Below are 21,352 nucleotides of genomic sequence, written 5' to 3' on the forward strand. Positions count from 1 at the left end.
TGATCAACAAAAGCCTCATCTCTGCCTGCTCCAAAGAAGTGCCTCACCCAACATTTGCTGAGCTACCCTGTCTGCAGACTGCACATGTCACCAGAAAAACAGGAGAAGAGAGGCTTGGCCCCTGGGGCAAGGGCACCTGCCATGTAGGTTCCCACCAGTGAGACGTGTAGCCCACCAGCCAGGTGTCACCTGCCCACCCCAGAAGACAACTGGGATGATGCCAGTTGTCTCCAAGTCACACTCTTTGGTCATTATCAGACTGGGCCAGTAAAGGACAATATAGGGTGGTTAGGGGCACTGAAGGCACTGGGATCAGCCAGATAGGTGACGTGCTCAGACCAGGGTCCCACATAGTGTAAGCTCCCAGAAATGGAAGCTGCTGTGGGTGACTAGAATTCACGCAACTTCCAAGAAATTATCTAGATTTATTCCCCTTTTTCATCATCCTTTCCACCTTCTCTCTATCTCACCCTTACTCATCTATATTCGTAAATCCCAAAGTGAGATGTGCAAACAAACCTTTATAAAGTCTTAAAAAGGGTCTCAGTTTAAAAGAGCTGCCTGCCTGGCTGGCTGATCCCTTGCTCCTGGCATAAGAATTATGGACATCTCTCCCTCCATTCTGTAGAAGGTCAGTCTTGGTCAGGTGCCCGTCCCAACGTGGGGCCATCGAGCTTAGCTCTGTGGCTGAGCGAATGTAGCTCCTTCAGGAGGGGCTATTCAAGAGAGACACATAATGACAAACTAAGCAAAAGCCATCCTTCCTTCAGTGCCGTGCTGGGACATTCTCTGCAGACCCCACTCAACATACCTGGAGCAGGCTGTGTCACTGTCATTGTTCACAGGGGAGACAAAGTGAGCCTAGAGAAGCTCAGTAGTCATGCTAGATCACAAAGGCAAATCCGAGAATGTCTCACTCCGAGCTCATGCTCATAGCCACCACCATAGCCACTACACTCCCGCCTGCCCCCCGACCCACAACCCACCGATAAGAGGGAAACACTACCTGTAAAACCCGTCTCCAGCACATCACTCTCCATCTAAGGCCTTCACTTCACAACAACAGAATTTGGACAGCCAGCAAGCGTGGCTGTCTGGCCGACTGAGTGGCCCTGACAGCCAACATGTCCTCCCTGGCTCCCTGTACTTCCAGACCCTTTCTTTGAGGGTCCCAACTATATTCCAGGACACGGCTTGCCAGGGGGTGAAGAAAGAAAAGAAATATCGGGTTGTTTTTTTAATGACCCAGATTCCAGCCAGATGCATTTGTTATAGGCAGTGGAGAGCCAGCGGAGCTAAGAACACAGGCAGCTGGTGATGTCTTAATCACTGCGGAGAGGAAGGGACAGGGCTGGTGCTGGCTACCTGAGGCACTCTGCTGGCGGCATGTGCGGCATGTGCCCGCCCCTCCAGCTGTCCCTGTGCCTTTTCCTTCCTTTTCCTCTCCTCCTCCACCATTCTCATGTCCTGCTTTTGTGTTTCACTCGACCTCTACCAAAGCCCTAAAAAGGGCACCAGGTCTCCCCACAGACATGCTTTAGCCCTGCCAGGAAGGCCAGGTGGGGAAATCGCTGCCCATCCAGGTCCTGGGCTGGTCTGACTAATGCAGGCCCCAGGGGCCTCCTCCCAGCCCTCCTTTTGAGAGCTCAGTAAGAGGTTTCCACTCTCATTTAAACATGGAGTCCCTAGAGAGTATCCTAAAAGCACAGAATACCCCGCTTTGATTTCCCTCCCCACCTCGGCCTGAGATCTCAAAGCATTCATCGCTGGGAGCTCACCAGTCCTTCCCTCCCTGCCCTGAAGGAAGCTGGGGGAGGGGTGGGAATGGCTCCCTCCATTCTGCAGAAGAGAAATCCAAAAGCCTAGAGAAGTGAGGGCCCAGCTGAGGAAGTGGGGGCTGAGAACAGAGACCAGGGACTCACACCCTAATTCTGAACACATGTGTCCCATGTCTCCATACCAGGGAGCATGGCCATGCAACACCAGCAGGCATCATCTGCCCATACGAACCTCACCGGGCCCCAACACACCTGTCATGTGCCATGGCTGAACCCTCTTTATATAGTGTTTCAGCTCCTCCTTGAGCCACCTAGAAAGCAGCTATTTTTTTTCCCCCATTTTACAGATGAAGTCAAGGCTTAGAGAGTTAAAAGCATCTTGTCAAGTTCATACAAACAATAAGCGGTGATGTCAAGAGTCAAACCCGCCAGTCTGTTTCTAAAGCCAGTGCTCTTCCCACCATATTACCTTACACTTGCCAAACCAGCAGCCCTGGTAGGAGGAAGGGGTGGGTAATCAGCCGCAGGGGGTAAGGGTAAAGGGGTGCTGGTAGGAGACAGCTGAAGCCAAAGGAAAGCAGTCTCTGTGTGTTCTGACGTTCTTCTCCCCATCCTAAAGGAAAAAGTCTCTTCCACTTTCCTGCAGCAAGCGAAAAGGAGAGAAATGTGTCTGTACAAGTGTGAGACCTGGAGCAATGTTCAGCCCTCACCCCTCTCAAAGACCAGGCCATCCACTCACACAGGGCCCCTCGCTGCTGCCTCAGTGACACAGAGAGACAGACATCAGAGAAATCGGTGCTGGATGTGGTGGTAGGTTTGTTCCCACGCCCCAACTTCCTTCTCCATCACATTGAATGCACAAACTAAGTCCAACTCCAAACAAGTCAGTGGGTGTCTCCAGGAGACCCAAGTCTGCCTTCATACCTCAGTCCCCATATCCAAGGCCAGAGCCGTCAGTCAAGGCCAGGGGTGGTGCAGAAGGCTCATCTCCCTAGTTGTCCCCTAAATACGATGAGGCAAAGAGAACCCACAAGGGAGAGAGGCATGAAGAGAAGTCTGGGAACACCAAACACAGAGAGAAGACAAGGAAAAATAACTAATAAATTAACCAGGCAACAGGTTGTCCTCTGAGTAGCGTCTCTCAGCCTTCTGCCCCACTCGCTCTCCTCCCAGCTTTTCCTCTAACAATGGTTCAGAGGCCCATTCTGGCAGCCCAGCCTCCCCAGGACAGTGAGCCCTTGGGGTACTGGCCCGGCCTGGAATTTTGCAAGAGTCCGGGGAGTCTTCCATAGGCCCAGAAGTTCCCCTAGACCCCACTGAAGCACGGGGTTGTCTGTGTCTATAGGCTGGAGGTCAGGGCCTTGGCAAAGGAGGTTCACTCTTCACCAAGATATACGCCTGAAGGTCCATAGAGAAACCAGCCCAATATGAACTTTCTTGGGAAGCAGGAAAGGGGCAACAGCTGAACCCTTAGAGATCCACACAGCCTGGCAGCCAGGCCGCCTCCTGAGCACACCTAATACAAATAGGTCCATGCCCACTTGGGCACTCTGGGTTCTAGTGGGTCCACTACAGCCAAGCAGGTTATATTTATTCCCCGTGTGACCTGAACCCCTCAACGTAACCTCCTCCCCTCACTATAACTCAGAGCACAATAAGGCTGTTGACCCTCTGGTAAACCTCTCTGTTCAGAGACAATACAAAATACTGGTCACGGGGCTGGCCAAAGCTGGAAAAGCCTCCTGGCTCCTCCTGCCCAGCCCCTGCCTCCAGACTCACCTAAATCAGTCCGAGTGCCCAGGGTAGGTTTGGACATCTCTGCGGGAAGAAAAGGACCTCCCCCTCTCCTCATTGTGGATCCACGGTAATGTGGGCAAGTGTGAGAACTCTGCTCAGTGCCCTGCCCCCAAAATCTACTTCCACATTTCCATGGCTAAAGCAGAAACCAGTCTGTCAGAGGATGATCAGCCTGGCTAGAGTGTCCCCACAGGGCAGACAAACCCAAGCAAGCAAATTTGCTCAAACTACTGTCAATCAAAGTGCCAGACTCATAGGCTTGGAGACAGGCCCCAGGCCGGGCGAGGGAGGGCCTACACAGGAGGGTGCTCCCAGCACCCGATTCCAGGAGCCAGCCAAGGCCAGAGCTTCCTGAGGAAGGACAGGGTGATGGACAGGTAGACAGTGGGTCAGTTGGGCCAGCCACTGGGAAAATGGGGCCAGCTCTCCATGATCCTGGACATTTCAGTATACCCTCTGACAGAAGGAATGAGCCGGCACAAGCCAGATAGACAAGTCCTGGATAGATCTGCAGAGGCATTTGTAGTTCCTACTGAGCCAACCCCCTTTCTCCCCCTGACCTACCACAAAGCCGCAGGAATGTTGGAAGGGGCCGCTGGAGTTAGAGGGTCCCCTCCCACCACCACACTTCCTGGACACCACGAATGGAGTTCGCCGAGGTGTCAACCTCTGTGGGGTGCCTCGCAGGCAGCCTGCAAGAACCATAATCAGATACTTAGTCACATGCTTACAGGGGCTACCTGGGTGGAGAAACAGCTCAGGGAACGAACTCTGTGCAGCTTTATGGCCCACTCAGTAACGGGAAGGCATAAACGTGGGGGCAGAAACAGAGGGCAATAGGAAGTTAAAGAAGGAAAAATAAGATAGTAATTCCGATTTATATTAGCATCACCTATTACAGACTTCAGAGAACTTTCATGAACACCATCTCAATGTATCCTCCAGACATTTCTCCCAGATTGGCCAGCCAAGCATTAAGGTTTATTCCCATTGTACAGATGAGATACTGAAGTCAAAGACCCTCACAGGGAGGCACTGGCAGAGCTGGGAGCAGAACCCACACTCCCCCAGGGTCCTTTTGATAGAGTCAGAACAAGGGGCTCTGAGAGGAAAGGAAGACACAGCCGGCAACAGCGCACAGCTGTGAATGAAAATCCACTGCGTGTACATGTATATGTACTTTCCCGTTGGTGACACCCACAGATGCTGATCCTCAAGAATACAGAGCCGGCAGAACAGCTTCCTGAATTCACAATGAAGAGGCCCATTGAAGGGGAAGCACCCCTAGCTCTAAGCCATGGGTTTAGTGGGCTTTAGGGGAGGTCGTTTGCTTATCTGTTTGTTTTCTCAAAGGGGTGGCAGCTAGAGTACCAGGGGATGCGGGAGGTGGCTAGGGCTGCCCCAGACAGAAGTGGGAGGCAAGATGGTGTCAGGGAACAGCAAAGACACTGTTCAGGGGTTTGGGGAAAGCAGGAAGCAAAAGGAAAGCTCTTCCTAACGATGAATGCTGGAGGGCGGAATTGGAACAATTGTAATTAAGGCTTCTAACAATAGGAAGGGAGCCCGACAGTTGTGAGTGTCAAAGATGGTACTGAGCTCCTCTCCCTAGCACGGGTGCTTAATAAGACAGCCCGCCCCCTCATTACCAGTTTCGAGGGTGACAGCCCTCCCAGGCAGGGGAGGGGGCAGGCCAAACCAACTTACTGAGTGTAGGAGTCTCAACCACCAACTTCCTTCTCTTCCTGCCCGAAGTGGGAAATAGAATAGGGAAGGTTCTCTCCCTGCCTCTGGGCAAGGAATCCGAGGTCTGTGGGTCAAAGCCTCACAGGGAACATCCAGCCTTGAACCCAGGAGCTCCCGTGCCCACACCCAGCCCTGCAGCAGCTGCTCGGTGAGCCTCCAGGCAGAGCAGAATCTGGGACAGTTTCATGAGATTCAAGCAGCAAGTTTCGGCACACAGAGGACACACCCGGCCCTGCCTAATGGGTCCTTCTCCCCTCTGGGTCTCCGTTTGCCCACTTAAGAGACCTAAAGGAATCATTGCTGGCCCCCACTCTCCCAAGGCTACCACAAGGATGATAAAGTACCTCAAGCATCATAAGCTCTTTCAAAACACAAAGGGAACAAAAGAACTGCATAAAATCACAGGCTGCCAGAGCCCAAAGGGATGAGCTGGTCCCAGTCTATCATTGTCCAGAGAGGGGAAGTAAGTTGCTCAGGGTGACACAGAAAGATAGCAAACACAGCTGGGACTAGAACTCAGGTCTCTGTGATCCACCCCTGGCTCTTTCCCACTCCACTACTCTGATCCCAGGCATAAATGAGAGTTAACTGGTGTATATCTTACATAAAAAGTGTGACAAATGCACTTCTAGAATGGGGAGGGATGTAAGGACGTGGCTGGACACACCTGGGTTTTGCAGGCTACTGGGGGAGGCTGTCCAGCCTGCAGTGCCCCACCCAACCCCAGCAGGATAAAGAGGGAAGAGAGAACAAATCAGTACTGCCGAGAATCCTGTCAATCTTCCTCCCACAGTTCCTGATGCAGACGGCAACCCTCTACAGAGTGGAGTAGCTTTTTGTGAAACATGCACTTTTCACACAGACTCCCCTCCTCCCAGCAGGCAGGCTGAGAATGGGGCAGAGGAAGGGGGGCTTGAGGGGAGGGGTAGCTAGGGGTGCACAGTTCTCTCTGGCTGCCATAAATGGCAACAAATCGAGTACCTTGTGTGCTCAGCTCTCTGACTGCACCAATATTCCTCCCCACCTTCCTGTGGGCCCCCCAACCTCCTCCCGCATCAGGCCCCCAAGCCCCAGAGGACCAGTCAGGATGGGTGTCCTAAATGGCTGCGACATCAAAGAGCTCCTGCCCAGAGCCCAGGCTCATCGGCCTGACAAGCTGTCACTCTGATTTGGGTCCCCCGAGCTCTTGCCCACAGGCGGGAAAAGCCTCAAGTGGGTGGGTGGGGGGCACAGTCAGGCCTCAGAACACACCTGACTCCCAGAGACACACCGGGGGCTGCTGCTCACTACAGGGAGCACAGAAGTCTCAGATCCTTCCTGCCAGCAACTGCCATCTCCTTAGATCTCCCTGCAAGTGGACACCCCAGCCCGGGCCATATCCGCCACACTCTCCAGACCGCAGGATGTTGCCCAGGCCTTCCCCCGGGCAATCTCTAACATCTGCCCAGGTGCAACCCAAAATGCCATCATTAAAGGGGTCCTCGCCAACCGGCACACTGCTCTACTGAAGCAATTCCTTGTCCACCACGATCTAGTCCAAGACCCTAGGCATCAGCTCCCTTCTTTGGTCTCCAGGACCACCTATCTTTTCCTGCCTCCTCCTCTTCCATCCTCCCTGATCCTTCTGCTTGTCCAGACCCCTCTGCCTGACTGTCCTCCTCCATAGAGCCTGCTGCACAGAAGACAGGTGGCAGGTGCTGGACATGGACATCCTGATACTGCTCTCCATAGTCAGCAAGAGCACTCAGCACCGTGCTGGGGCATGGCGAGCACTCGGTACCATTGTCCTCTTCCACACCAGAGAGATGCCCACCCGATGTGCCACCTACTCCTCCACGCTCATCTCATTCATCAGGTCTGCACACACGGCAGCAGCGAGCAAGAGCGTGAGGTCCTGACCATGTTTCTCATCCTGCTAACCTCAGGCTCCCTTTTCACCGGGCCTCCCCACCTTCAGCTGGGCCTGGAAGGCTGTCCCCCATCCCCTCCACATGACTAGATCCCATTCTTCTGTCAAGGATCAGCTCAAGTCCTGTCTCTGGCACAGAACTTCCTCCATCCAGCCCTACACCTGAACCACTGGTGTTCTCAGAGTTCGCACTTCCTGGAAACCAAGGCAAACAGGGAAACACACCAGATTATGTAATACTCCTCGCTGTTTATGAGTGCCTACTATGTGTGAGAGGCAGTCACAGGAACTCTGTCATCAGCGTTCTCATCTAAGCCCCTCTGCCTTATGATGGAAGAAGAGGAACCCAGGGTCTGGCTGCTGAGGACATCTGTAAAATGCACTACCCCTCTGGCCAATGGGCTCCCTATGGTAGGTTGCACTGCCTTCCTGCACACTTTCGTGGGCAGCAGTTGGCTCTTCCCAACAAGCCTGCCAGCTCCTTGCTAGCAGGGACATGGGGCGTTCTTGTTTCCCCTACAGCGTGCAGCACTGGGTCAGCAAACCACAGGTCATCTCAGGACTCACTGGCCGATCACTGGGAACATACTTTGGGAATTCAGAGATTCGGGACTTGAAGATTGTCAAGAAACTCGGGGGCAGAAGCTAAGAGAATTAAAACCAGCTTGCCTATCCATAGCAGAAGCAGGTTCTTGGAAGTTACAATTTAACTCCCAAAAAAGTTAGAAAACAAAAAAACTAATTTAAACAATGGAAAAAAGAAAAAGAAAGAAAGAAATCTCAGGGCAGGGGACACACACACCCTAGGGCATCAGTTGACCCTGCCAGCAAACACAGTGGCAGTCACCAGGATAGGTGAGGAGAAGCATGTGCTGGGAGATGCCCCAAAGGGTGTCCTGGCTCTGGGGCAGTCCACATCTAAGCAACTCAGGCATACCTAGATGGCACATCAGGTGTGCTAGGCAGATCAGCAGAGCCTCAAGGCTGCAGAATTTCAGCCAGAGGGGCAGGTCAGGGAGGCCATGCAAATGTAGCCAAAGCTGCTAGATGAGGGAGCGGGGAAGGAGGGGGTGGACTGTGCAGCTGCTCTTCCTCCCTGAGTCTCAGCCTCCCCATCTGCTCCTGACCTCACTCTCCAGGAGGCAAGGAGGATAGTCTCAGGGGATGAACAAATCCCAGCAGTAGCATCTGGCATTTGGGGGACAAACACTTCAGCAGACATCTACTATTTCTGCCTTTCCCCTTCTTTTGGTATCAGCACCCCTGTTTTGCTCTGGGAATTCTCCTCCCCAAGTACGTACAGGCTTGTCCCCTCAGTCAAGGTGTTCTGCTCATCCCTGGGCATGTGACTAGCCAGACCCTCTCCTGGGAAGCCAACTCTTGAGCAGTGAGAGCCAAGGGCCAAAAACAAAAGAGCTGATGCATCCTGACAGAGTCAACGTGACCAAGCTCATCATTAGATCCTGATGCCTGATCCCCAGAGCAGCCTGGCTCTCGTCCCTGCATGTGGCCTGTTGCTCAGCTTTCCTTTCTAGCCTCTGAGCTAACCTTGTATCATTGACAGATACTGAAAGATCACAGGGGTACAGATACCAAGAAAAGGAAAAAGAAAGCTAGGCCAGCAAAAACAAGAGATGTCTGCTAAAGTGATTTGCCCCTCACATGCCCAATGACACTGTTGGGCTTTGTTCATAGACAGAGATAAATAGGTAGAGATATACCTGTGCTCCTGAGTTAGTCATGGTTGGAGTGTGGTGCTTGCAATCTAAGAGACCTAGCCTATCCAAAATCCATCTAGGAAATGAGATGCTTAAAATAAGGATGCCAGTTTACACCCAAGGGTCTCACACACACTGGGAGGGAATCTAGCCAAATATGCATGTATGCATACATACATACATATATACATATATTACATATATTACATATATATATACACACATATAAATTTTTATATATGTATGTATATATACACACACATGAGAGACTATCGATGTATTTTAAATATTTAGATATTCATACATATATACACACATATACACACATATTTATAGATACTTTATTACATTATGTGTATATATACATACAAATACACATAAGTATGTATGTGGGGATGGGTAAGCTCTGAGAACTTAAAATCTGGGTACCTAAGGGGAAGATGTAAGTACTGAACCGGACCAGTGGAAGGTAAGGAAATTTAAAAAAAAAAAGCCTTTCAAGAATTTGCCCCAGCCTCTGTGCTATCCATGAAGTCTTCACACAGAGATAGACACATACCAACTGCCTCCTGACCCCAGCCTCTGGCTCTGACTGGCAAACATGTCTACTCGATGGCTGTGAGATCCTGTGCTGAGATCTCTGAAAGGGCATTCCCTGCCCTGGGGGAGATAAGCACTAGGTGGGAGAATGAATCCACCGCTGTCCTCCTTAAGCACAGGCCACATGGAGTCCTAGTTAGGCACAAGAAACCGAGCCTGCCACATGACCATTTAAGGCTTTGTTTGGGGGGTTCTGTACTGATCTGGCCAGCCTCACCGATCATTATTGAGTGACGAACAACTACCTGAACCAAGGGCCTACCAAGAACCAGACCACAAGGTAACAAAGTCAGTCGAGTGCCAGGACACCAAACGCTACCAGTCCTCAGCGCCTCTGGAAGTGAATGCAATGAGGTGATGCTATCTTCCAGAGTCCTTGGAGAGAGCGCTGTACGTGGCTAGAAGGGACACACTGATGAACCGCTGGAGTGGGGGATGCCCCCAGGGGGCTTGCTGAAATAAGGACAGATGGCCACAAAGCTGCCTTCTGAGGCAATGAGTATGGATGGCTGCAAGGGTCCTGTTTGGCTAGGCAGGATGCATATTCCAATTAGAGGCCAGCATGACTCCCTCAAAGCATGAAGCCTCTCCTTTCGGTAAACCCCAATCATTATTTAAAGGGTACGCCCTGCAAGGGGCATCCCATTGTTAGCCCACCAAAGGCCCTCTCCCCTTACCTAGCATTCCTGTGCAGTTCAAGTCAGCCCAAAATCAACACACATTTGCTGAGAACCAACTGTGAGTAAGCAAAGCAAAGATAATAAGACAGGGCACTAACACTTCCCTCTTCCTGCTCATGGCCTTGGGCATTGATGCCTCGAGCTTCAGTGTCCTCATCTAACCACTGCCCACTCACAGTATCTGTGAGGATTTAAAGTGCCTAGAAGACTAACTGGCCATTGATCTGAGAAAGTCCGTGATGATCACTAAGTGGTCAACTCCTAATGCACTTCTGTTTGAGACTGGGACTCAGGAAAGGAAGGCACAAATTGTCAACTGAGTCATTTACAAATATGCATAACTCAGGTCCTGTCATCCCAGGCTACACTGCACTAAACTGGAAGTGCAGATCCAAGAAAAGCAGTCAAAAGTCAGCAGGGGAAGTTGCTGGATCAAGATGACTTACTAGAAACAGTAACAGAAAGAATATGGGCTCTGGGGTTTGACTAAACTGGGTTCGAATCCCAGATCTGTCACTTTCACGCTTAGTAATTTGGGGCAAAATCCCTAACCTCGCGGAGCTTCCATCCCCTCGGAGGCAAAATAGAAATAATGTCTTGTCTCCTCCTTGGGTGCTGTGGAGAGTGGAGGTAACAGGGTAACCCAGGGAAATGCCCAGCACTGGGCCTGACCACCTGCTCATATGGTCCTCAGCATCACACCTGATGAGGGGATGGCTAGGAGGGCTGCTGGCCTCCCCCTGGGCCTCCAGCCATCTCTGCCCTTGTGTGCACAGGGGTTCTGCGGAACTTGGAGAGGAGAGGTGGGTGGTGGCAAAGTCTCCATAACAAAAAATGTGTAAGATCTTCGTGGAGACCATTATAAATTTTACAGAAAGACATTAAAGAAGATCTAATATATGGAGTATACTATGTCCATGAATAGAAACACATGACTAGACTAAAACTCATATTCCTGAGTAGAAACACAAAGATAGCAATTTTCCCCAGTCAATCAACAGATTTAATGCAAGTCCAATCAAAATACCAACAGGGTTTAGGAGGGGAGCGGGGAAGGAGTTAATTGACTGATCAATTTTTAGTGAAACTAGACAAACGATTTCCAAAATTTATGCAAAAGAACAAAAGGCCAAGAATAGCCAAAACTTTCCTGAAGGAACATAAGATGAAAGGATTTTCCCTATCAGATATCAAGACTTATTATAAAGCTGTAGTAATTAAGACAATGTAGCACAGGGATAGACAAACAGCGTAATGGAAAAGACACAAGGAGTATTACACATCAGTGGGGAAACGGGAACTAGCCAACCAATGGAGCTAAGACAACTGATATTTAGGGAAAAAAGAAATCAGAGCCCTACCTCACATCATACACAGATATAAATTCCAGAAATATTAAGGACTTAAATGTAAAGAGAAAAACTTCTAGAAATAAGTATAGGAACTCAACTTTAATCATTCACAAATTCATTCAACAATTCATGAGTACCTCATACGTTGTGACAGCACTGTCCTATTACCAGGGATATAAAGACACCCATGAGATATTTGTTAAATAATACATAAAAAGTAAAACCTAACAAAGAGACTGATAAATTTGACTATATTAAAATAAAGAATTTCTGTTTATGAAAAGACTATGAAGAAAGTGAAAAGGCAAGCTATAAACTGGAAATTAGAAAATGGCTGTGGTATAGTTAATAAAAAATAGGTTAGTATCCAAAACATAAATAAAACTTCTAAAAAATAGTAGGAAAAAGCAAACAACTCACTAGAAAAAATGAATAAAAACATAAACAGGCATTCACAGAAGAGAAAAGAATGGCTAATAAACCTGTGAAAAGATGTTCATTAGTAATCAGAGAAATGAAAATTTAAAACATAATATGGCACATTACACCCACTGTATTGGAGAATGCCCCAAACTTTCCATTTTCAATTGGCATTACACTGGTGGAAATTTCAGTTGATATATCCACTTTGGAAAACAATATGGCATCATCTAGTAAAGCTGAAATGCACATACCCTAAATCTCAATGCTGTATTCTTTGCTATGCACCCTAGTGCATAGGTCCATGGTCCATGGTCCATGAAAATGCTTAATGCTTATTTATAGCAATTTGATATTGCCAAAACATTCAAGTGCATGATCAATGAACGCATTTGGATGTAGGGGAGTTTGTATGTGGTTTGAGCTGTACCCTAGTCATGCCGAGCAGAGCCACACCTGAGGAATGGAAGTTAAAAAGCTGGTTCTTCATAGGTACTTTCAGAAGTACTTTTCTAGAAAAACTCTTATACAAGAATCTTCACAGAAGCATGTTTAAAAAGGAAATAATCCCAATACTCATCACCAGAAGAATACATTGCATCACACTCATATAATGGAATACCATGGAGCAGTGAAAATAAATGCACTATGGCCACACATATTGACATTAATGAATCAATAACAAATATAACATTGAATTTTTTTTTAAGTTTGGAATAATTCCATATATCAAAAGTCTAAAAACAAGCCAAGCCAAATAAAGTGGCATTGAAGGATGCCTACGTATGTGAAAAAACTATAAAGAAATATCCTTAACACAAAATTTAAGGATTATGGTTCTCTCTAGGGAAGATGGGGGCATGCTCAAGCAGGGACATGGGTATAGCTAATGTTTTATTTCTTAAGCTGCATAGTGGGTACATGTCCATTACATAAATTTTTTTAACTATATGAATTTACATATGATACAGTCCACAATTTGAAAAAAATTTTTAAGTGACCATTTTTCTGGTTAGTAAAGTGACCTAGACCTGGAGCCCCACATGCCCTGTCTTTTAGTCAGCTCAGGTCACGGGCCGAGCTGCTGCCCAATATCAAGTGTGTCAGAAAGATGACCTACCTTTGGAGCACCCAGGGCAGAGGACCCATGGGGACCCTGTAATATGACCACCCGCCTAGCTGGCCTGTTCCTGGCCTGATCCAAAGCACCAAGAACAAAGAAAGGCAGAGGAAGAGTGTGGACTGCCCCTGACAGGGATAGCCAGAGGTGAATGCACAACGTGGCAGGTGCAGCTGCAGGCCCTGGGCTCTGAGACCACTCCCCTCTCCCACAGCCTTCCACCTCCATCTTCTAATAGGTCCACCTGGACTCTCACTTGCCCATTTCTCTTATGTATCCCTAAGACCAGAAGATATTCAGAATAATCCCCAGCCTTAAAGAGACATTTGGGGCTGCTTCCAGGGCTCTAAAGCACTGTCGCTCCATCTCTGGGGTATCTAACTTACTGCTAGAGGGACCTACCTATTCATAAGGTTTCACTGCAGGAAGTGCAGTGATAATAAGTGCAGCCACTAGTCACTGAGCGCAACACACTAGGCCTCCTACGAAGCAGTTATCTACATGATACACATATTACCTCATCTGGGCCTCACCGCAGCCCCGTAAGATAGCCAATACTGTCATACATGACAAAACCCAGGCACCAAGAGGTTAAGAAAACCTTCAAAACATAAGCCTCGCTCCTGGAGATTGACTCAGTAGGTCAGTGGGAGGAGGTGGGAGGGGAACATGGCCTCCGTTCATGTAAAAAGCTGCCTGGTTGATTTGAATCTACACTCTAGTGAAGAACACTTGGAGCAGACAGAAAGCCCTCTGAAGGCAGAAGCCATGTCTCTGTTCTCCTCGGCCAGTCACCCCCCACTGGCCAGTCAAACAGGGCCTCCCTGCTCGATATTAATGCAGTAAGCTTCCCAACACAGGAGAGATTTGAAATTTTAGCTCTTCCTCAAGTCCTATGCCTAGTGAGAGAAAGGGTAAGGGGTGAATGCCACATATCTACCCTGGGCTGCTCCCCCAGCTGCAGATCAGCTCACCCTCCCAACCACGTGCCATTTGTAACGTCCTTGCCCCAACCCCCACCACTTCTGCTAACAGATTAGCTTTCAAATGTGAGCAGGGACAAAGCTGGCTCAGAAGACTTAACTCTGCCCAAAGGGTTTAGCTCTGCTTCAAAGCTTCCTAACTGGAACCAAATAAGCGGGCAGATCACAGCTGGAAGGAAGAGGCCGGAAGAGGGAGAGAAAAGAGGGGCATCTCTGTAAGCTGGATTACCTACAGCAACAGCTTGCAGCCCAAGGGACATAGCGAGACCTGTCGTGGTGGTCACAGCCACAAAAATTAAATATGCCTTTCCTCGGAGCCTGAAGACAGAATAAAGAGCATCTCCAGGCACTGGCGCATCCTTCACAGAAGAGTCGGGGCCACCTCATCCTCAGACTCTTGCCAAACTCACCACCCCAGAAAGCCCCTCCCAACTGGTACCACCCAGACCGATTCCACCCTTTGTTTCTCTGTGTTCAGCCCATTTCACACATGCAGGGGCCTCTGTGACTTCCACTGTGACTTCCACGCTCTCCCCCACAGGCTCTGGATCAACTTGTCTCTCTCTCTTTCTCCACCTTTCTTCATTGCCCGGACCCTTATCCTCATTTATCCAGCAAACTCCTATTCATCCTTCAAAATCCAGGTGTCATTCGGTCCAGTCTGTTATCTCTGTATCTTGTCTCTATTAAGCAATATTAATTACTCCGTTAAGTAGTTCTACTAAGCACCTACTATTCAGAACTGTAATTATCTGTTTATGTGTCTGACTCCTCCATGGAACTCTGAGCAGTTCAAGGGCCTGGTTTACAGCAGGTGCTCCACAAATGCATGCAGTATGCAGCAGCCATAGAACATCCGATCGATCCTTTCAATAGAAGAAAAAGATTCATAATTCACTAATTCTTTTCTCCAAACTAGGAAACTCCTAAAAGAGACAGTTTGTTTTTTCCTCCCATTTCTGACCGGAGCAAACATTTCAGAGCAGGAGTCAGACAGCCATCATGTGGGAGTGGGGGAAAGAAGAGGACAAGTCAAGTCAGGCCACCCGGATGCTGGGTCCAGGCCTGCTCCTGCCCCTCCCTAGAATGCTGGAGAAAAGGGAGGTGGCCTCACTCTCACCCCTCCCTTGGCAGCCCTGCGTTCAAATGCTTGCTGGAGGACAAGCCAGATGACCTCTCGATTCCACGACTTCCTGGCCCAAGAAAGCTGATCTGCCCTGTGCAAGCCCAGTCAGCCCATCCTCACCAACTGGAGCCTCCTGTGCACGCAGCGGGCATTCAGTAAATAGTTGTGGCATGAGTGAACGGACTCAACTGGGACCCCAACAGCCCTGTAAGCCCCAGAGCCCGCCGCCAAGTTCAGCCAAGGGCAGCTAGGCACATGGAGGTACAAGGGAGGAAGGGTGAGCCCCCCACACACGCACCATCCTCAGAGGAGGTCTGTGGCATTTTCTGTGCTTGTCATTGCCTGGTGGGATGGAGGACAGACCTGTGGCCCTTTCCTCAGACTCTATCTCTGCGTCTTCCCAGGGCCATCTGGTGGAATACTCTAGCTAGAAATTAAGTGAATCTGAGCCCCTCCAGGAGGGCAGAGTGGGCTCAGAGCTTCTCACTCTGAGTAGGGGAGAGAGACTATAGCATGGGTTCTGAGTGCTGGGAGCCACGTCCCCTTCTCAGGATAGCAAATTAGATTTCAGCCTAGTTCCTCTCAACCTAAGTCGAGTTCCTGTCTGATGTGGAGGGTAGGGGTGGGACTGGAATTGCTAGCATAATTGCCACTCAGGATAGTGGTCACTTTTCAAGCTTGCCAGCAGAGCTGTCCCATCACTTTAAGTCATGGCTGGCAGAGCAGTGACATTCTGGCCCCAGAGGAAAGGCTATTCCTTGTGAATTGCTTCCTTAATAAAAGCTAATTAGCTAAGGAGGTAGTGCTAAGTGTGCCTGCTGGAGCAGGGGAAAGGTTGGCACAGGGCTGCCATGGTCAGGGTGCCGGGTGGAGGCCCCAATTAACCTCCCCTAAGTGGGGTCAGGCCTTTGTGACTCAGCCCCTCTCAGACCTTCTCTTGCCCTCCGGGGGGCAGGCGCTTGGTTAAGACTCTCCAGCCACATTTGAGGTGTTTGTTTGGTACTGGCTTGGCCACACCATGAGTGCCTCTGTGAGCTGTGTGGCTCCCTGTTGGTCTGTGGTGCCCAAGACAAGGGTCTGTGTACAGTCAGTGCTGGATGGCTTAGGGTGTCATAAGAAGTCTGTGGGGTACTTTTTATCTGAGAATGGAAGTGGTGAGTGGACTGAGGGGCTGAACAAGGCAGGTTCAGACCTGGACTCTTCAAACAGGAGATCCAGGCTAAATTGGGCAGCAAGAGACATTCAGCGGCTCCCCCAAGTGCTCAGGTATGAGCCATCAGGCTGTCCCCCGAGAGGGTTGCTGCAAACCAATCTTTGGGGTGAGTCGGGCATGGCTCTGCTTGGGGGAAAGGGGCCAGATAAAGGCCTGGCTGATGCTCTGAGACCCCGGAACGTGGCCATGCGGGAATGCCGGCTCTGTGTTCACTTCCTTTCCAAAGCATTAAAAATTAAACTTCCTAGTCTTAATATCTATTTTTAAATCATGTCAGAGCCAGCACTGGTGTCAATCAAGAGGGGGTGGGGAGGAAGAAGGTAGGGAGGAGAAAGTCCCAGCTGAACCAGGGACTCTCATGCTTGTGAGAGGGTGCAGAGTAAGATAGCTGCACCAGGAACCCTTCTAGCAAGCTCTGAGAAGGCAAGGGGTATGGTGGCAGCAGTTGGTCTGGAGACCTACCAGGAGGCCCTGGGATCTAAGGAAGATCTCTATTGATTGCAGGCCTCAGGTTCAACTCCAATGCCTCAGAAAAGCCTCCTTTTGGGATCTGAGCCATGAAACTAGAAAAAGCAACGGCTATGTAATTCCTGACAATGCTCTGGGTCCTGGAGGACTCAGCTCTGACCAGCCCTGTAGTTCTCCTCGCCCCACCCTCTCACTTACCTCCAGTCTTTCCCTCCCTCTGAGCACTGGAAACAGCAGAGGTCTTCTAGGGGTCTTGCCCCATCTGCCTTTGGCCCAAGCACTTTCTCTTCTCATTTGGCCCTTTCCTCCGTTCCTTCTCTCATATCAGGCCCAAGTACCTGACCACATGAAGTCTTCGTTTGAGTGGAGCTCAGTGATCCACCGGGCCCAAATCCTGGCTAACATCCTGCTACACCTGTTCTTCCAGCTCCAAAAATATACTTACACATACAGGCATCCATTTCTCTTTTGCTAAATTTTTCATCTTTCCTAAGTATGTCTTGTTTCATCATCTCATACACTACTAGCATAAAAGAACTTTGAGAATTAATTCTTCCCAGCTTGTAGCATGTCATGGGAATTCTGAAAATATTAAGTAATCAGGAAAGTCAGAGACTAGGAGAGAGCAACTCCTTGCCTGGTAAAAGAGTAATGGTAAGTACCTTCTAATTAGGAAGAGACAAGTCCTCTCACTATAGACCATAAAGGAAGGCCACTCCATCAACCAGTTCATTAACCTCTGCTAAGCTTTTAAGGGAAGATAGAAAGAGATGCTTGTCACCCCAGAGCTAAGTTGCTAGGAGAACCTTCGTCACGCGCAAGTCCCTACCACGTGAGACTTGGGAATCCCTGCAACACAATAACATGTGGATTTACTACTCTGGCCCTCCATTCATTCACTCACAAACATATAATGAGTGCCTACTAAGTGCGGGGCACAGACTATTGTGCTACCATGAAAGGAGGTCCCTAGACCAAGTTGTGACCATCCTTGGAAAGGAGCCGCAGCAGTTATACCCACTCCAGCCAGCAGGTGGCGGGGCGGGGGCGGGGGGAAAAGCATGGCTGAGTGGGAGGTACTGGCCAAGGCACTGAGTGAGCATTACCAGGAAGGTCTTTCTAGTAAGTGTTAAGATATGCAGAATGGGGCAAGGCATGAAAGGTAGGTTGAGACTATGAACAAGGACAGAGAAGGAAGCTGTGCACAATGAAAGGGCAACGTTCATGTAAATCTGTAGGCACCGGAGAAATATACACCAGTGTTTGGCTGACACTGACGCTAGCGAGTGAGTCAGAGGACCAGAAGCACTTGCTCAAAGGTGGCCACGAAATCATTCCTGACATTCCAATGGCTCTGCCCCAGTTTCCATAAAACCTTTGCCACAGAACAAGGAACACTGTAACAGCGGTGACTGGAAGGCCCCAGATCATGGAGACATCCAGAGAAATATAACTCAGACAATCTCAGAGCAGACTCCTCAGAAGAAAAACAGCAGCCCATGCCCAAGGCAGGGAAGGGGGGTCCTTCCCTAGAGAGAAGGCAAGGATGCAGGATGTCCCATACCTAATGAGGTGAGGACATGAGGGAGACCATCGTGACAGCTCCCCATTGGGCTGGAAAGGACACCCAGTCCTTAAAGGATAACACAATTTGGACAAGGTCACAAAAGAAGTTAATGCAGAACCAAGACTAGAACACAGTCTTCTTCCCGTCCAGCCTGAATTTTCCACTCTGTGGGAAAAGTCATACACCCCCAATACACCCAAAAAAGTTTTTCAATTAAAGCCGGTCACTTCCCCCAGGTGTTGAACACCAAAGCACAACTGCTTCTACCCATTTCACTGTGAATGACTTTCTCCTGCCCCCAGTGCTCTTCCTGGACCACCAGCAGCTGACAGCCTCCAGCCGGCAGGAGGACAGGCCCTGGGGCAGAGCCAAACATCTGCGCTGACTGCATCTGGGCTCTGGTGAAGAAAGCTGGGGCAGCAATTGGGATGAAGGAACAATTAGATATGAAGTTAAGAAGTTTTCAAATTTGCCTAACTAGGAATTCCTATGCACAAGTATGTGCGCTGCGTACACACAGCCTCCAGAGTCACAGAGGGTGGAGAACAATTCCAAGCTGCCCCACCCACCGACACCTTCTCTAGAAAACAATCTCTCACCAAAGGATGGGGGCACTCCTGATTGTCCTCTTCGTCTCTTCCAGTCTCTGGGGCTCCCAGAGCCACGATTGCTGGCTTTCCATGGCGGGAGCACATGGCCAGCCTGCTCCCCCTCCCCAGTCCCACTGCAATCCCTCAAAAGCAGCTGCCCGCCACCCAATGGCAGCATCCCTCCCATGCCTCCTTTTCCACACAAACCCTAACTCAGGGGCATATCTGCAGGCTAGTAAGCAAGTCCCTTGGCTTGGGACAGGGGCTAGTCCTCATTTTTCTGGGGTTCGCTGACCTCTAGCACTCCCCTATCTCATGCACATAAAATGCTGCAGATGGTATTCTTATCTATTTAGGAAGAATACAAGAAGAAACTCAGAAGACCATCCACACTTGTGCCTGTCTTCAACTCAGGGTCACAGCTGTTAAAAATTCTGACCCACACCTATTGCTGCAGGTTATCTAGTTGGAGACACTTCCAGAATGGGTTTCTCATAGGAGAAAGAGGTGGCTGCAAACTTTGCCAGCCTCCTAGTAGGGTAAGTCTCTCCTGGAAGACAGGCAAGTTGGAGCCTCCATTCAGCCACAAAGGAGAGAGAAAGGAAAAAGCAGATACGTGAACAAGGCGGGGAAACAATTTTTAAAAACCTGCTTATCGTTGTGCAGAGAGTAGAGCAATGCAGCACTGACGAGGAAGAGAGTATCACACTGTGGTAGGCAAAGAAGAGGAGAGGAGGAAAACGGAGGGATGAGCGCACAGACTTACCCAGAATATCAAATTGAAGAGGAACATCATGTACTTCAAGCAGCAGAGGCAGCCCCTGGCCATGTTGCACTTCTTAAATTCTAGGAGGAAAACAAAGGACAGGTCCAGGTAAAACACCACGTATTTGCTGCCCTTGGGGGCATTGTACTTGTCAGTCTTGATGCCAGCCTCCGCACGGCTCTGGCCCCGGGAGCCTGCGGTGCCGTAGAAGGCGCCGGCCGTGAAGCCGCTACCGAACGGGCGGCCAGAGGTGGACGGCTTGGCAAAGTCCGAGTCCTTGCTGTCCAAAGATGGACTCCGGTGGATCGAAGAATCCTCGCTACTCGACTTCTCCATGCTCGCGGCGTTCCCGGGGGGCCTGAGGGGCAGGGGGCATCGCTCCCAGAGTGGGACTGAGGGGGCGCCCGAGTCGGGCACCGGCTGCAGGCGGCCCGGCGGAGCCTTGCACGCCCCCTCTCAGTACCGTGTCGCACTCCGGGTCAAACCCCGTGCACAGGGGCCTCTGACTCTTGGAAAGCGCCCCGCTCCCGGCCCGCTGGCCCGGGAAGGCTCTGCAGCTCGGGTCTCCGGGCGCTCGCGAACGCTCTCCGGGAACTGGCTGGCCTGCGTAACTTAGCGTCTTTGGGGAGGCTGCAATTTGATTTCTCTTTCCAGAGCGTCAGCTCTCCCGCTGCACTGGCCGCTCAACGCAAGGCACAAGGGCCCCGGGATCCAGGTTCCCTGGGCACACCTCGCCCAGCCCAGCCCCGGCGCTGAACCCGACCACTTTGCAGGCGCTCCGCCTCCTTTCGCTCGGCGACTTTGCGGAGCTGCTCGCCAGCCCTGGGCTAGCCGGGCGCGCGCCGGACAGCGCCGGCAGATCTGCCGCAGCTGCCACCGCTGGGTTTTCCCTGCGAAATCCCAGCCCCGACTCCTGACTCCGAAATCGCCCGGAGCCCCTTCACCGGGCCCTCGGCCCCGCCCCCTGCTTTGCATTCTACCAATGAGCGAGAGGCCTGACAGCGGGTGGGGGGGCAGTCTCCCCTTCCCCAATGACACCATATCTTTAATAGGATTAGCGTTCTGCTATGTGCCTACACCCGTGCGCCACGAACCCTCGTTAAATGTCAAGGGCTCTGGAGCTGGGGGTGAACCAGAACCTCCATGGAAGGCTCTGGTCTCTTCTACTCTAGAAAAGGGGGCGGCACAGGAGGAGAATGGCTGGAGGTACTAACGACCCAAGGAAACCGGAGGAAAGGGCTGGGGAGGACAGAGGGGGAAAGAAGCGCGGCCATTGCCCTGGCCGCTGCCCCCTGTGCACACTGGGGCCTGTCCGACCCTAGGCACACGATCTTCCCGCTACATACACACACGCGCGCGCGCGCACACACACACGCCACGCTTTTGCACACGTGGGTCCGGCTACCACTCACAGGGAGAAGGGATGGCAGGAGCGGCGTGAGGTGTGGGAAAGACGCTAGGGGCCTCCGCGGGGCGCGCACCGCCCACCCCGCCCCCTCTGCGCGCGCGCGCGCGCGCGCGC

At 50.7% G+C, this 21,352-nt stretch overlaps 1 protein-coding gene across 2 annotated transcripts in view; it reads right to left on the reverse strand.

Annotated features, from left to right (window-relative positions):
- The window catches only part of TSPAN9 (tetraspanin 9), a 183,358-nt gene that overhangs the window by 59,664 nt on the left and 102,342 nt on the right, over positions 1-21,352 (reverse strand). Inside the window, exon 2 of one of the 2 annotated variants that reach the window (XM_039869133.1) lies at positions 19,831-19,910. In XM_039869133.1, the coding sequence (XP_039725067.1) occupies positions 19,831-19,893 (63 nt within the window). In that variant the 5' untranslated portion in view covers positions 19,894-19,910. Of the gene's footprint in view, positions 1-19,830; positions 20,182-21,352 lie in introns of those variants that run through there. The other variant, XM_039869132.1, reaches the window with a different exon arrangement.

The sequence above is a fragment of the Pteropus medius genome, unplaced genomic scaffold (assembly GCF_902729225.1).
Source record: "Pteropus medius unplaced genomic scaffold, Ma_sr-lr_union100, whole genome shotgun sequence".
NCBI lineage: Eukaryota > Metazoa > Chordata > Mammalia > Chiroptera > Pteropodidae > Pteropus > Pteropus medius.